Source organism: Micromys minutus, assembly GCF_963924665.1.
Source record: "Micromys minutus genome assembly, chromosome: 2".
Classification (NCBI taxonomy): domain Eukaryota; kingdom Metazoa; phylum Chordata; class Mammalia; order Rodentia; family Muridae; genus Micromys; species Micromys minutus.
Genome location: NC_137971.1, coordinates 76,236,313 through 76,251,517, shown reverse-complemented (window position 1 = coordinate 76,251,517; position 15,205 = coordinate 76,236,313). Strand labels below are relative to the sequence as shown.

At 43.3% G+C, this 15,205-nt stretch overlaps 1 protein-coding gene across 1 annotated transcript in view; it reads left to right on the top strand.

Moving 5' to 3' along the window:
• LOC308417668 (uncharacterized protein) overlaps nucleotides 1–15,205 on the top strand; it is a gene marked incomplete at both ends in the record, with an annotated part of 69,872 nt that overhangs the window by 32,153 nt on the left and 22,514 nt on the right. The window contains 6 exons of the mRNA XM_080913007.1: nucleotides 1,638–1,708; nucleotides 3,890–4,050; nucleotides 6,933–6,987; nucleotides 7,280–7,306; nucleotides 8,571–8,640; nucleotides 13,412–13,544. Of these exons, the coding sequence (XP_080769133.1) occupies nucleotides 1,638–1,708; nucleotides 3,890–4,050; nucleotides 6,933–6,987; nucleotides 7,280–7,306; nucleotides 8,571–8,640; nucleotides 13,412–13,544 (517 nt within the window). The remainder of the gene's footprint in view (nucleotides 1–1,637; nucleotides 1,709–3,889; nucleotides 4,051–6,932; nucleotides 6,988–7,279; nucleotides 7,307–8,570; nucleotides 8,641–13,411; nucleotides 13,545–15,205) is intronic.

The window sequence follows — 15,205 nt, the reverse complement described above, 5'->3', positions numbered from 1 at the left end:
CTGCTAACAATTCATTCCCTGTTGCAATTGCTAATGCTATATGCTAAATGCCTCTGGGAACTTTCCCGCAGTCTGTGTCTGCATCACCTGAGTTTCTTCAGCATCCCTTCACATTCTCACTGACTCGTGTGCCCCAAGATCTCCTCGAGTGAGGACACTGGGGTAACCTGTCTCTAACTCCAGCATTATCACAAGCCACTCTTAAAAATATTAATGTCCAAGAGCTGACAATTACACACAAGCATTCATACACTGTCTCCCCTTAATGGCTCATCTCTGGTCTTAACCCATTTGTCTAGTACCTGGCACTACTAATCTGCTGGTAGTACTCTGCTCTGTGATCCCTAAACTTTAGACAGACTGTGTAGTAGTATTTTGCTGCTGTCTCCCAGGCCCCTACTGCCGACCCTCACCTGCCTTCCCTCTGACTCACCCACTCTTCCACCCTCAGCTCAGGTCTGACTCTAGGAAAGATGCCCATCACTTTGAATTTAAACATCTTTAAATTGTCATACCTAGCAGCTCACAGGAACTCAATAATTATTGAGTAAAATAATCTTCTTATACAAAGATGACCTACTGTTTTCTCTAATTCAGTTCAAATGGTAAAGATGCCATAAAGAATTGATTTTTAAAAAAAAAAAAACTGAGACATCTGCAAAGGAAGAAGCAGTTCTTTATCCAGATGTGCTCATTAGTTAGACCATCTATGGGGAGGGACCCTCATCTGAGAAAATACCTCCACAAGACTGGTCTATAGGCAAGTCTATAGGTCATGTTCTTGATTCATGTTTGACATGGCAGAGTCCAGCCCATTGTGGGTGGCACCACCCCTGGGCAAGTGGTCCTGGGTTCTATAAGAAAGCAGGCTGAGGAAGCCAGTAAGTAGCATCTTCCATGGCTTCTGTGTCAGCTCATGCCTGCAGGACTCGTGCCTTGAGTTTCTATCTGGACTTCCCCAATAACAGACCGTGAGCTGTGAGATAACTCACCAGAGACCCACCCCCGTTTGGTTCCCAGCATCCACATCAGGCAGCTCAAAACCACCTGGAACTCTAGCTGCTGGGATGTGATGATAAAGGATAAGCCCTTTACTCCCCATGGTGCTTTGGGTATTTATCACAGCAATAGAAACCTAACTAGGTCACCAAAGAAAAAGCGCTATTTAGCTGACCTTTATATTCCATGCCAAATTTAAAGGGAACGTTTTTTAATATTAGACAGAAGCATATCAGATATAAGAACCATGTGTTTGGTGGAGGGAACCGGGCTGTTAGCAATCACTGGTGGGCATGTTCCTTAGGCTAGTTATAAGCTATTGTCACAGTAAAGAACAAGGTTTAATATGAGCTTGTATTTTGTATCATATTTTAACTAAGTTTTTTCATGTAGAAAGCTTGTGGAATCTAGTGTCTCTCCAGAACTGTTAAAATTGTGGATAACTAGAATTATTTCCCAATTTTTTTGTATAGTTAAGGACCATTGCCTACAGAAGTAACATTCAGCTAAAAATCCTTGATTTGGAAAATGGGAAAAAATACTGTTGTCGGCTATTATTTTCTGTCAGTTTTATAATACCTATTGCTTTAGCTGTTTTAAGTAATTAATTTTAATCATATATACACGTTTCTCGGCAGAACCAGGTTTAGAACTGCCTTCAGAGGAAAAGCATGGAGAGCTGTCCGGAAATGAAGACGACCAGCCTCAGGTGTGCAATGGCTCATGCCTCACTGGTGACTAACACTGTCTTCTTTGATACCTGATAAAGTGTGGAGACTCTCGGGATGCCGGCTCTTCACATCACGTGAATGCTCCCTAACCAGACCCTTGGCAATTGATTCCAAAGGAGAAAGCTAAGTTCTGGTGCACATTGGTTAGTAAAGATAAATATGAATCAGGAGATGTGTTCAATGGTAGTGGTAGTTTATGCTGCTTCTCACCCAAAGAGGCATTAAATAACTGTAAAAGTCACACTTGCCATGTTTGTTTCTCTAATTAATCTAATAATGATATCAGAGAACGTATCTTGTTGAACTGTATCATACAGTTTGTTCTCCAAAAGGTTAGGCTGGACATGGAGACCTAGCTCAGTGCGTAAGAGTACATATTGCTCTTCCAGAAAATCCACCTCAGTTTAGTTCCCAGTGTGCAACATCAGGCAGCTCAAAACCACCTGTAACTAGCTCCTGGCAGTCACATTCATGTGCACATAAAACACCCATACACAGACATACATATCTATACAGAAATTTAAAATAATAAGAAATGAATCTTTTTTTAACGTTAAGTAAGCCTAACGTTTGTGAAGGTTCGTCAGAAGAGGCAGGGTAGAGCTCCGTACCTCATGGCAGAATGAATTACTTGGGCACCTGAAGGCATAGATAGATTCATAGTCAGCCATGTGATTACAGATGGTAAATGGCAGAAAAGCTGTCCAGGGAAAAACTAAAATTCAGCTTCTGCTGGTCCCGCTGTCAGGGGATCTAACGCCTGTCTCTTCGGCAAAGGCACAGCAGAGAAAGCGTGGGTGCAGGGCCACGGATCGCAAATAAAGAGCTGGAAGAGACAGATGCTCCCGGGAGATGCTGTTCTGTCTCAGCTCCACGAAGACCTTGCCCTGAGTCGGGTGATCAGTGCTGAGGAACTCTGGGCCAGTTGTTTAGATATGAATGCAAAATGTAATTATACATCCAGTCATAAGCAGGATGTGGGCTTTCCTTGTACTTTCTGGCTGGTGGCTTGTCCCAAACACATGGCTGTGATGATCGAGATATAAGAACCTTCCCAGCAGTAAAAATGAAATATACAGAAAATGTGCACCAGAACAGGGCAGAAAGGGAATCTGGACAAGTTTTTCCCAGTCCCATCATTTTTCTAGGGACTGACTAATTACAGGATCCATGAAACGACAGACCCCAAGTGCTGGTTTTGACAGCTTGGGAAAATAAACCATTAGATTAAATACCTACAGGGGCCAGCAGAGGGCATCAGATCCCCACCCACCCACCCCCGAAATGAAGTTCTGAGCTCTCAGTTGTGAGCTCTGTGGGTACTAGGAACCAAACAGGCTCCCTCTGAAAGTGCTCTTAACCTCCGAGCCATGTCTCCAGCCTCTGCTTAGATGTTCCACATGCAGAATGAAACGAGCCCTTGACTCTGATGCTCATCAACCCGTTTGTTCCTGGCTCTTCCGTATTTTACTTCAAAGAGCATTGGCATTTGCCTAGGTGGTGTCTTTGAACCGCTCCCCTTCCAGTAAGGCTGATCACTTCCCCTCATAGCTCCTTTGAATCTTAACCTGCATGAACTGGCTTACGGGGTCTTACCAATTAGTCAAATAATTACAAAGTACTCAATTATGCCGTGTGCTGGGGAAGGCCAGGAAGCACGAGTGGACAGCCACATGTGGAACCTTCACTTTGCTGAGAGGAGACAAACTGGCAATTGTTAAATGAATAAGGTAAAAGAAAAATCTGTTCTGAAGATGGGATTGTGGAGAAATCCAAAAGAGTCATCCAATGGACAGCGACCTGGAAGTAGGCGGTGCTGTAGTTAGACCGTCTGCCTGGACCAATAACTGGAAAGGTAAAGAAACCAAAAGCTGAATCTAAAATTAATTAAGTAATTAAAATAAAAAGGTACTCATATACAAAACAGGCCATGCCCTTAAAGACCACTGAGTGGATCACTTTGAAGCCTTCTCGGCGCTTGTCTGACTCAGAGAAGACAGGCCGATGCTGTCATTCTTCCTGTCGTCCGAGAGGCGCTTGTCTTTCAGATCCCATAATGCCCACTCAGCACCCCTAAAGCTTAGTGAGAAAACCAAAGAAAACAACTAAGTTAAACCGTCGAAGAGTTAGTTATCCTTTGTCTCAAACTTTCATTAAAGGCAGAAGACGAAAGGAGGCGGAAACGGAGTGAATGGGGCGCTTTGGAGAACCAGCGGGCTGCCCCTCTCGGCCACCGAGACATCGGATCACCTCCAGCGGGGAAGAACGGGAAGCCCGGTGCCCAGCAGTCTCCTCATGGAGACAGCACACAGCAGGATGGGTCAGAATGTGATGATATCACTGTTCTTCTAAAAAACTGTAGTTTAGGTTAATACATGTTACTAACAAACTACTTCTACTCGAGATATCTAGGCAGTACGTGATTTTATATATATAAATATATAAATTTTATATATTTTATATATATTATATATATTTTATATATGTATATAAATAAAATATATATATTATATATATATATAATTTTTCAACTCACATTGGTGAGTATTTTCCCTAAAAAAATAGTAATTATTATTGGAATGTGTATTTTAAAAGGTAATTATCACTGTTGTTAAAATTAATGGGGGATAATTTTAAATGTAATATTTATTTAAATTCTGCTATATATCATACTTTTAATCTTAAAAACTCCACTTTTTTTAAAAACTGAGTCAGGGTTCAAATCATCTGTAGCCCACATTGGCTTCTAGTTTGTAGACGTTCTTTTACATCAGCCTCCAAAGTGCTACAGTTACAGGTGTGAACTACCACACTCAAGTTAACAGATGGACTTGTCCCAGAAATGAGTCAAGCTTGGCCAGCAAAAGGGCAGAGTTGCTTGCAACCAAACCTGATGGCTTTCAGTTTCTGGGCCCTGAATGATGAGAGGACACCCACTATGGCACCTGGACACACACACACACAAACACACACACACACACACAAACACACACACACACACACACACACACACACACACACAGGTACACACAAAATAAATGTAAAAAAAACTTTAAATGTGTTAAGGGTATTTGTTACATAACTACATATAACAAGAACTAGTAAATATATATAATATAGTGTAATAAATACATTAAGACTTATAATATATTAAGGATATTCATCTAAATGATTTATGTGTATATACATAAATAGGTTAAGGATATTTTATATAATTATCATATAAAGTTATAGGTAATATAAATGCTCATTAAGGAGGAAATTACCATAGTCATAATACTACAGTATGAAGGCATATTTTTAAATGAGATTATCTGGATATAGCAACTTATACCTATAATCTTAACAATCAAATGAATCCAGAGGCCATGGGTTTGAGGCCAGCCTGTGCTACAGTGTCCACACACACACACACACACATACACACACACACTAATGTGAATAGGTGTGCATGCAAAATTAGTTTAAATCTGTAATGTATGTACTACTTCACAATTAAAGTATATCTAGAGCATTTATTTAATGGTCTGACTTAAGATAATTTTGTTCAGACACTTGGAATGCCTGAGCTATGATATATATATATGACCTTCTGCAGCACCAGGTCTCCCTATGACCTTGCAGTGTCCTAACTGTTAGTTGTCCCCTCCCACAGTCCATACTCCACCACGTCCTCCCATCCTGTTTAGCCCTCCCTCCTATTCCCCTTTCCCCTTTATCCTTTTACAATACTATCTTTTATTCCCTTCCTTGGGAGAGTCGCTCCTCCCTCCTGGTCCCTTACAAGCTTACTGGCCTCTACGGTTACTCTAAAGGAAGCACAGGATGTATCCACATATAATAGTGACTGGGCCTGAGCCCCTCCGTCAGGACCGTCTCTGCTTCCATCCGCTTACCTGAAATTCTCATGGTTAATGGTTGAATAATACCCCACAGGATACACTTGCCACACTCTTGTCATTTATTCATCAAACATTTACGCTGTGCCCAATTCTGAGGATTACAAATGGAACAGCAGTGAACATGGCTGAGCAAGTGTCTCTGTGGTCGTGTGCAGAGTTCTTTGGGCACACACCCAAGAGTGGTGAAACTGGGTCTTGAGGTAGATTGATTGTTTTAGCTTTTTGTAGAACCAACACACTAATCTCACAGTCACTGTACAAGTTGGCACTCTGACCGGCAATGATAAATAATCCCCTTTTTCCACACCCTCACAAACACTGGCTGGCATTTGTTTGCTTACTCTTGGCCATTCTGAGTTGGGTAATATAAAACCCTTTTTTAACAGATTTATTTATTTTATGTATGTGAGTACACCATCACTGTCTTCAGACACACCAGAAGAGGGCATCAGATCCCATTACAGATGGTTGTGAGCCACCACCATGTGGTTGCTGGGAATTGAACTCAGGACCTCTGGAAGAGCAGTCAGTGCTCTTAACCACTGAGCCATCTCTCCAGCACATAAGATGAAATCTTTTTTTTTTTACCTTTTTTAAAATTTTTTATTGGATATTCTCTATATTTACATTTCAAATGTTATTCCCTTTCCCCCCATTCCCATCCCCCACCTCCCCTTGCTTCCATGAAGGTGCTCCTTCTCCCAACCACCCACTCCCACCTCAGCACTTTGGCATTCCCCTACACTGGGAAAATGAACCTTCACTGGACCAAAGGCCTCTCTTCCAGACAATGCTATCCTCTGCCACACATGCAGCTGGAGCCATGGGGCTCTCCATGTGTGCTCAATGGTTGGTGAGTTAGTCCTGGGAGCTGGAAGCTGGTTGATTGTTAATGTTGTTCTTCCCATGTTTGCAAACCCTTTCAGCTCCTTCAGTCCTTTCTCTAACATAGTTTTGATTTGCGTTTTCCTGATGGCCAGGATGCTGAACATTTTTCCAGTGTTTCCTGCTGAGCTCTTCTTCTGTAGTCAAGTCCTCTGGAAACCCTTCGTCGCACTCAGACCAGGGTTTTCCTGTGCTAGCCTTTGCACACGGCACTGCCTCAGGCCATTGTGGTGTCTGGTTTTAAGCAAGTTTTAATCCATTTCTTCATTTTAGCTGCTACTCTGTAACTTTCTTTATATTAATAAGTGAAGTAGGATGGAGAAGGCCTGAGGTTGTATAATGTTGTCTTTACAACCTTAGTCCATAGAATTATTAGAATGTATTGTTTTCTGTGGGGTTCTTTTTCTTTAATTAGTGGTTCTGGCTTGACATCTGAGGAGTCTGAGTCAGTGGCCGGCGATCTTCTGCAAGTGAAGGATTCTTGGAGTTTAAATGACATGGATCTGAATAAAGGAAGGTAAAAACTGTTAATTCCCCATGAAGGGCGGAGGTAGAGTGGTTAGTTTTTCTGAATAAAGCAAGTTTACTTTCTGTTTACTCTCAAATTCCTTATAGAAAATGACTGTAAGCGTCACAACCAGGAGGAATTAATGGCAACTGAAGAGACTTTATACAAAAAGAAAATATTATTTGGGGTTTTTGTTGTTTGTTTGTTTTTGTCTGAAAGGATTCTTTTATGTCCTTTTTTTTTCCAGGCCGGCAAAGAGAAAATCAAAGGAAAAGCACAAGGTATTATAAAAATCAAAACCAGATTTTGGTAACAGGAACAGAGCACACCCCACAGAGCCCTGGCCATCTCCCCACAGTGGGTAAGAGCCTAGAGCTCCACAAGAGGAACCACAGCCTCTCAGCTGCCCACCAGCATCACCGTAACATAGCAACCACCCACTGCTCACCCTCAGCCCTGCCCACCCCAAACCTGGCTCCATGGGCATCCTGCAGGAGTGGTAACCTGGATGGCCTCACAGAGGCTCTGTCCAGCTGTACAGACAAGAATAGGAAACAGAATACTTTGTGTTAGATAAGAACATGGCTTCGCCAAGAGGAATGACACCGAGGGAGATGCATCTTGACCACTGGGAAAAATCAACCCAGAAAGTTGCTTTGCTCTGTAAGAGAAATGGCTGTGGTGGCAGTGAGTTTTCAGGTCAGATGGAGATCCAACTGAAGGGAATAGAAATGCCCCAGACCTCGGCCACTGCAGGGTGGTCTGCATTCCACCTTCGGAGTCTGCCAGCAGTGAGATCAGGAAAGGAGTGTGCACTGCTAAAGCCAGGCTGAACACCAGCTAGGGTCCCAGTGCAACATGCAGTACTCTGTGAACATTGGCAGTGGTCATACCAGGGTGTGCAGAATGAGAGAGGCCATGTTCCTTCAGTGGTCTCTGTTTGCTGAGGACAGCAGAAGAAGCCTAGGGAGAGGACACCACTGTCACTTCAATTACCAACAGGTGCCAGAAGTCCACAGACTACAGGTTGGAAAAGAGACAAAGCAGGTGGGGCAGAGCAAACACTGCTTGGCCATGTCTGCTAGCACAGGGGTTAGTCACCCATCCAGCAGAAGGGAGTCAAATTCCAGCATAGCAAATGAACAGAGGGTCAGATCTGAAGGCCTGGAGTGACTGGTCGTTTATCCACTCTTGTTTGTCTGATAACTAGACCCACTGCAGTATCTGTGCCACACAAGGTTTTCAATCTGCAAGCATAGACATACTTGTAAGCAAAACACTCATTCACATAAAATAAAAGGTGAAGGGGGAAAGGCCTAGACTCTTCTGTTAGGTAAAGACATTTGCTTAGAAAGAGATTAGAACCAGAAGCCATTGATAAAGCTATCCTTGAGAAAAAAAAATCATCAATCCTTTTCAGAAGCACCCACATTTCTGCTTGGATGCATTCTTTTTCAGCTGTACAAACCCTCCCCCCCCCCCCCCCCCGCTGTATGCAGCATCACTATCTGAGGATACTGTGACCCGGTATGATTTGTTTTACAGGCCAGAGAAGTGAATGCTATGGAAGAGGCTGATGACCTCACTGGGCTCTCTGAGTCATGCTCAGACAGCGGTGAGTTGCCTGACCCTTGTTATCAGGATGCTAAGCTGCTACACAAACAGTTCTTTTTTTTCCTTTTATCCAAAATAGATTTTTTTTTCTCACATAGTTTCTTCTCCTTCCACTCTCCCAGCTCCTCCCCACCTCCCTTCCCATCTGAATCCACTTCTTTTCTCTCATTAGAAAACAGACAGGCTTCTAAGGGATATAAGACGTGTTCCAAGGTCTCTGCTCTCTGTGCATTGCCTGGCTGTGGGTCTCTATTTGTTCCCATCTGCTGCAGGAGGAAGCTTCTCTGATGATGGCTGAGCAGAGCATAGGCCTATGAGTATAGCAGTGTCATTAGGAGTCGTTTTATTGTTACACTTTGGGGTGTTTGTTTATCTTTAGGACAGTAGTATTTGGTTTTCTACTAGGTCCCTGGGCTGTCTAGTCTCAGGTCTCAGTCACCCAAGCAGTGTCAAATGTGGGTTCCTGTTGGGCTGCACCTCTGCCTCACTGCTAGAGCCTGGGAGCACTCCTCAGGTCAGAGAAGGCAGTCTGTGGTCGGGTTCCCAGCCCATGTTTCCCCTGATGAGAAAGTGAGGTCTGGGACAGATGTGGTTCTCAATCTCCTATGCTCCTAGATGCTGCTGGGGACCTTGAGTTGAGAACACTGGTCCACAAGTCTGCGCTTCCCTACACACCAGGCGGGAAGGGGATGGCTGAGTCTGGGTAGGGGCAGAATCTGGTCTGATTCTGAGCGAATACCCAGAGTTCAGAGGTGCTGGAAGAGAGAAGACTGTCTCTGGGAGACTTAGGTGCGGCTCTCCCCCAAACATACACACTAGGCAATCCTTGATGATGAGACAGTCCTTGCTTGTCCAAACTGCTTTATTTATGGCAGATGTGGATGCATATGTCTTACTCCGAGTGAACCAGGGATTAAACACCTTTGGCAGAAAGGAGTGCCCAGGAAGGGAAGCTCATTGGCTGAACATTTGGGGCCTATCTAGATACCTCAACAGCATGGAGCACTCGAGGTTTTTGTGCTATGTGAGCAGTTGTCACTTAGTGGGGTGTCATGGGTATGTATTCCAGGACAGGTAGAGCCTGGCTAGAGCTGGTTCCACACCTGCCATTCTCAGGCATGACAATTCCTGGGGCTTTTGAACCTGCTTTATCCTTACCAGTTCTTCTGTCTGGTGGCCTTAAGTCAAATCCTGCATTGGTTGGTTACTCCCACAAGCTTTGAGCCACCGTTGCACTAGCGTATCTTTCAGGCCAAGCTCCGGTGTACATCAGAGGGTTTGTGGCTGGGTTGCTGTTCACATTTCTTCTTTGGTAGCCTGCAGGGTGCTTTCTTATGGCAAAGATGCTGGGGCATAGGGTGGAGGCTTTATACAGCAACAGCTCCACTTCTCCATGTTCAGTGTCTTCAGCAGTGGGGCCTTGCTGTCACTTTGCAGAGGGAAACCTATAGTTTTAGCCTTTATGTTTGGGGGTTTGCTGCAGTAAAAATATAAACGATTCTGTTGTTGTTACTGGCCCCCCAGTCCCACACTGTCTCTAGGTGGTTAGTTACCAAGCCTGGCACCCACACATCTCGTTGCACTGGCCCCATGCACCCTCACCCCGCTCGAGCAACAGAGCTAGAACTACATGCTCCAGCTGCCTCTCAGCCATTGCTTTTTCATCTTCTAAAAATATACTTGGCATTTAAATATAAAAATAAACTATTTCTCTTAAAAAGCAACTGCCAAGTCATTTGTAAATATTTGCAATGTTTTCCATTCTTACCAACAGAACATAGCATTTGTGTTCCTTCCTCTCTTGACACATGGGGCTGAGGGACTCTGACGTGTCTCCTGTACACATCAGAAAGCCTTCACTGAGCAACGTACTGAGAATACAGTGGGTTTCACCTGTAGATCTTCCTAGTGAATTTGCATTTTAAGTCTTTAAAAAAGTTAAATTGCTTGTTATTTGTTTATCTTTGTGAGTATTTTATTTATTTTATGTATATGAGTACACTGTAGCTGTGTTCAGACATACCAGAAGAGGGCACTGAATCCCATTACAAATGGTTGTGAGCCACCATGTGGTTGCTGGGAATTGAACTCAGAACCTCTGGAAAAGCTGTCAGTGCTCTTAACCGCTGAGCCATCTCTCCAGCCCGTGATACATTCTGGATACCATTTCTTTAGTTATATTTTTTGCAAGCATGAGAATCTAAACTTTAATCCCCAACACCCACATAAAAATCTGGGCATGGCTGCAGATGCTTTTAGGACTAGCTTAGCAGGATAGAGAAAGGTGAGTCCCAGGAGCTCCCAGACCCCAGGCTAGCTGAGAGTGCAAACTTCAAGTTCACTAAAGCAAGAAGTGTAGTGGAAGACAGCTGTGGTGATTTGAATGGGAAGCATCCCAGAGGCTTATATATGCTAGTAGTGGATTCCCAGCTAATATTGTTTGAGAATGAGTAGGAGGTGTGGCCTTGTTAAAAGAGGTGTGTCATTGGACACAGGCTTTGAAGTTTCAAACACCAATGACATTCTCAGTGCCTTCTCTCTATCCTTCTCTCTCTCTCTCTCTCTCTCTCTCTCTCTCTCTCTCTCTCTCTCTCTCTCTTTCTCTCTCTCTCTCTCTGTCTCATGCTTTTTTAGACTGGGATAGAAGCTCTCAGCTATTACCTTGTACCTTGCCTACCTGCCTGCTTCCACACTCCACTGTGATACTCATGGACTCTAACCCTTTGAATCTGTAAGCCCCTAACAAACTCTGTTTTCTTAAGTTGCCCTGGTCATATTCTTTATTGGTCACAATAAAGAAAATTGCCTAAGACAGCACTCAGCATTGTCCTCTGGTTTCCATGTGTGTATGTGGGCATTCAGGAACACTCATGTGCAGATATACCTCATACAAACATGAACACACACGTGCGTACACACACACCTTTCACAGCTCTACTTCTGTTTTTATATTTTATTTTCAAACAGTGTTAAAATGCTTATAGTGTGTTTTGTGCCGGCCTGTTCTTATAACTGATTGGGAGAATCAGAACAGTGCTCAATCTACAGTTCGCCCTCCACAATGGAAAAAGACCACTGTTAGGTGAACTGCGAGCCTGTCTGGTAGGAAGAGACTATCTTCCTGACTCAGCTTGAATGGGGGACAGTGTCCTCTCTTTTAAGGTATTCTCCTTGTCTCCTGGCACATAGTTACTCTTTCCTGCTAACAGTCAAGGAGGCTTTGAGGCTTTCCAATGTCCTGTCCTGTGGTCTATTCCCCACCTGGTCATTTGTATCCCACCAGCTCAGGTGGCCTTCCTGTGTCTCGATCCCTCATTTGTGTCACAGCTAGAACTCTCCCTGTTAACACAGCTGGAGCACTGGAGAGACTACCTCCATTTGTTTCCTGTGCTACTAGCTACATCATCATCTTCAAAATTGCTCCTTCATGTGCTATGCGTAATTGGGGTTGTACCAGGTAAATGTGAAATTGACAACTTTTGCTCTACTGTGGATTGAAGCAGCTTGCAATGGAGTCTCAGGAATGTTTATGGGATCCGCCAGAATGTCCTTTCACTTCTGTCTAATTAGTTACTGTCTTCCTGTGTTCCTCAGTGTAGCTGTCTCTCTCTCTCTCTCTGGACAATGTTCCAGAGCCCATTGCTAATCAAGTTCCCTTGAGTGACAGGCATTTTCTTACAGCATCTATCTGAATTTATAATGGCTATTTTATTAACCTTTTCTTCCCCACTAGACTTTAATCAACAGCAGAGTTTCTTCGTTTTATCTGCAGACCCTAGTGTGCTGTGTTGTACACTGTAGGTATTGTATGAATTTGTTCACTAGGAATAAGTTTGAACACTTGACAAACAAACACTCAGATTTTATTTGCACATTGGTTCCTCTCTGATACAGACACTTGAAATTCTGGGATATAGTTCATTCATACAGGCAGGGTTATGGAAAGAAACTGACACAAAATTCCATTCAGAAGTTGCAGGGTTTGGGGAGAAAGGGCCTCCAGGTTAGAGGGAAAACATTTGGCAACAACATTACAATACCTAGAGATGTAAAGGCAACGGGGCTTTACAGGGAAGGGGATGCTTCCCTTTAAAACCTGGGGTACGAATAAAGCTAGGCGCTGTGGCACACACCTTTAGCATAGATCAGAGTCTGCGGTCAGCCAGGCTACACGGTCCAACCCTGGCTCGAAAGTAACGTAAAATCAGAGTAAAACAACAGACAAGAAAGAGGAAGACAGTGAACCACCAAAGTCCAGACAGGGCACATCGGGCAGGAAGTTTCACATCACATAACGCAGTTCAGAAGACAAAGAGAATGGAAGAGCATAGAACAAAAAATTAAGAGCTGTCAAGTCAACAGGCACGGTAGTACACGCCTTCCATACCAGCACTCGGGCAATAGAGACAGGTGAATCCAAGACTGGAATCCAGCCTCGTTCACAGAGTGAGTTCCAGGATAACCATAGTCAAGGCTAGCTAGAGAAACCCTAGGTGTTAGTGGGAGGCTGTCAAGTCACTGAACAAACTGCTTAATTCTGTCCCAAAAGGATCTGTGAGGATGTGTGACTGATGTCTTCAGACCATGGGACCTGGCTTGCTTTTTATTTGCCTGTTTGTTTTCTAAAGGGAAAGAAAAGAATAGTGTGAAATTGGATTGGTGGGGAGGATCTGGGAGGAGCTAAGGGAGGGTAAACTATGACCAGAATGTATTGTGTGAAAAAAAAATCTATTTTCAATTTTTTAAAAACATGACCACTGCCTCTCTTACAGAGACAGACCCATGTCCTAACATACAGCAAACAAAAACTGAAAACGAGCCCTGTGAGCTACTTACAAGACAAACTGGAAACATGGAAGGCAGCGTGGCAGGGAAGGCACTGAAAACAGAGCCCGTGAGATCAAGGTTAGAATACAAAGGCCTGGAGAGGGAAACCTCCACTATGTAACCCCCCGGGGGGTGTGAATAGGAGAAACTTTTTTAGTCTTTTAAAGGGTGAAATCTCGCAAATAAAAAACCAGGTGCAAGTTGGTGCCTGCTGCTTCGTCTTGTCACGTGCTCGGCAATGAGAACCCGGCAATGCTTTTCAAGTGTTGTTTGTTTGTTTGTCGGGTTTTTGTTTTTGTTTAAGGAATGGTATTGAAGAAATTCAAGGTAAGAGAATTGATGATATAAAGGATTGATTAATAGATTTGCTTAGGAGACATTTTAAAAAGAGAATTTAGCGAAAGGAGCACTGTCCCTGCAAAAACATCCAAGGATAAGTAATCTGCCGACCAGGCCTGTTAGAAATAAACAAAATTCGTGATGCTTGGATACAAATGTTTGCTCACCAGGACTGAACAGCCCCTGTGCCCATCCCCTAAGGTGCCATGTAGCGTCACGACCTTCATCGAGTTCTGGTCTGTCTATAAGTTCCTTTGTGCTTTTATCAGGAAAAACATAATTCTGCCACGAGGGCAGGAAGACCCTGGGTAACATCCATTCCAAAGAGAACACTGGTGTGTTAAATAATTCTGGCAATATCTTTCTTGTGCAAATCTCCCACCTGCCCACATGACCATATCTGCAGCCCCGTCTATCCAAATTGTCCAAAGCCTGACGTAAGGCCAGGGAAGCTAAAGATGTTGTGGTTTGTGGGCTCCATAAGCCTAAGGTGTGTCAGTTAGTAAGGTCTTCTACTCAAGCTGACTCCTCCTTGGACACTAGCCAGAGCCGGACAAGCTCTTCCCTTCGTCTCTCAGTGTATGGGGTGACTTCTCACTAGATAGCCATGTGATTCTTATTCCAGGAAAACTGTTTATAGGTTAAAAATTATTTTTATTTTTTTTTCAACAAAGAATCATTATAGAAACCTCTTTAAAAATGACTTTAGTCAGTAAGAGAGTGGATGGGTGTGATGGCTCACGTCCATAATCTTCTCCCTGAGGAGGCCAAGTCTAAGTTGTCCTCACAAAAACTGAATTAACTTACAATCCTACCATAGTGTAAGAAGCACTCATTTTCTCAAACACAAGTTCTTAAGTCCCTGCAGCTGTCCTCTTCTTGTTCTTGGTGTTAGAGACTAAACTTATCTGAGGCCAGCACACAATGCTAGGTTACATCCTAAATTACATGCCCAGCTATACTTTTATTCTTTTTTTTTCCATGTGTGTGAGTATTTGCCCTTATGTATGCATGCTATATGTGCAGGCAGAGAGGCCAGAGGAGGACATCGAATCCCCTGGAACTGAAATTACAGTTGTGAACCACCATTTGGGTGCTGGGAACCTAACCCAGATCCTCTGTAAGAGCAGCCGGCATTCCTAACCACTGAGTCATCTCTCCACATCCAAAACCATTGTTCTTAAACTGTATTAAATAGAGTAGATGACCAATTAATTTATTCAACACTCAATGACAAAATAAACAACTTTTTGTGTTGAAAAACAGGATACTTTTTATTACTGGTTTAATTGATCTTTTAATGATTTTTAAATTGCTTATTATAATAAGATGAATTGGAAGCATTAGTAAAAGGTAACATAAGCTTGCCTTGAGTTCTAGCAAGGAGCATAGCCACTGTT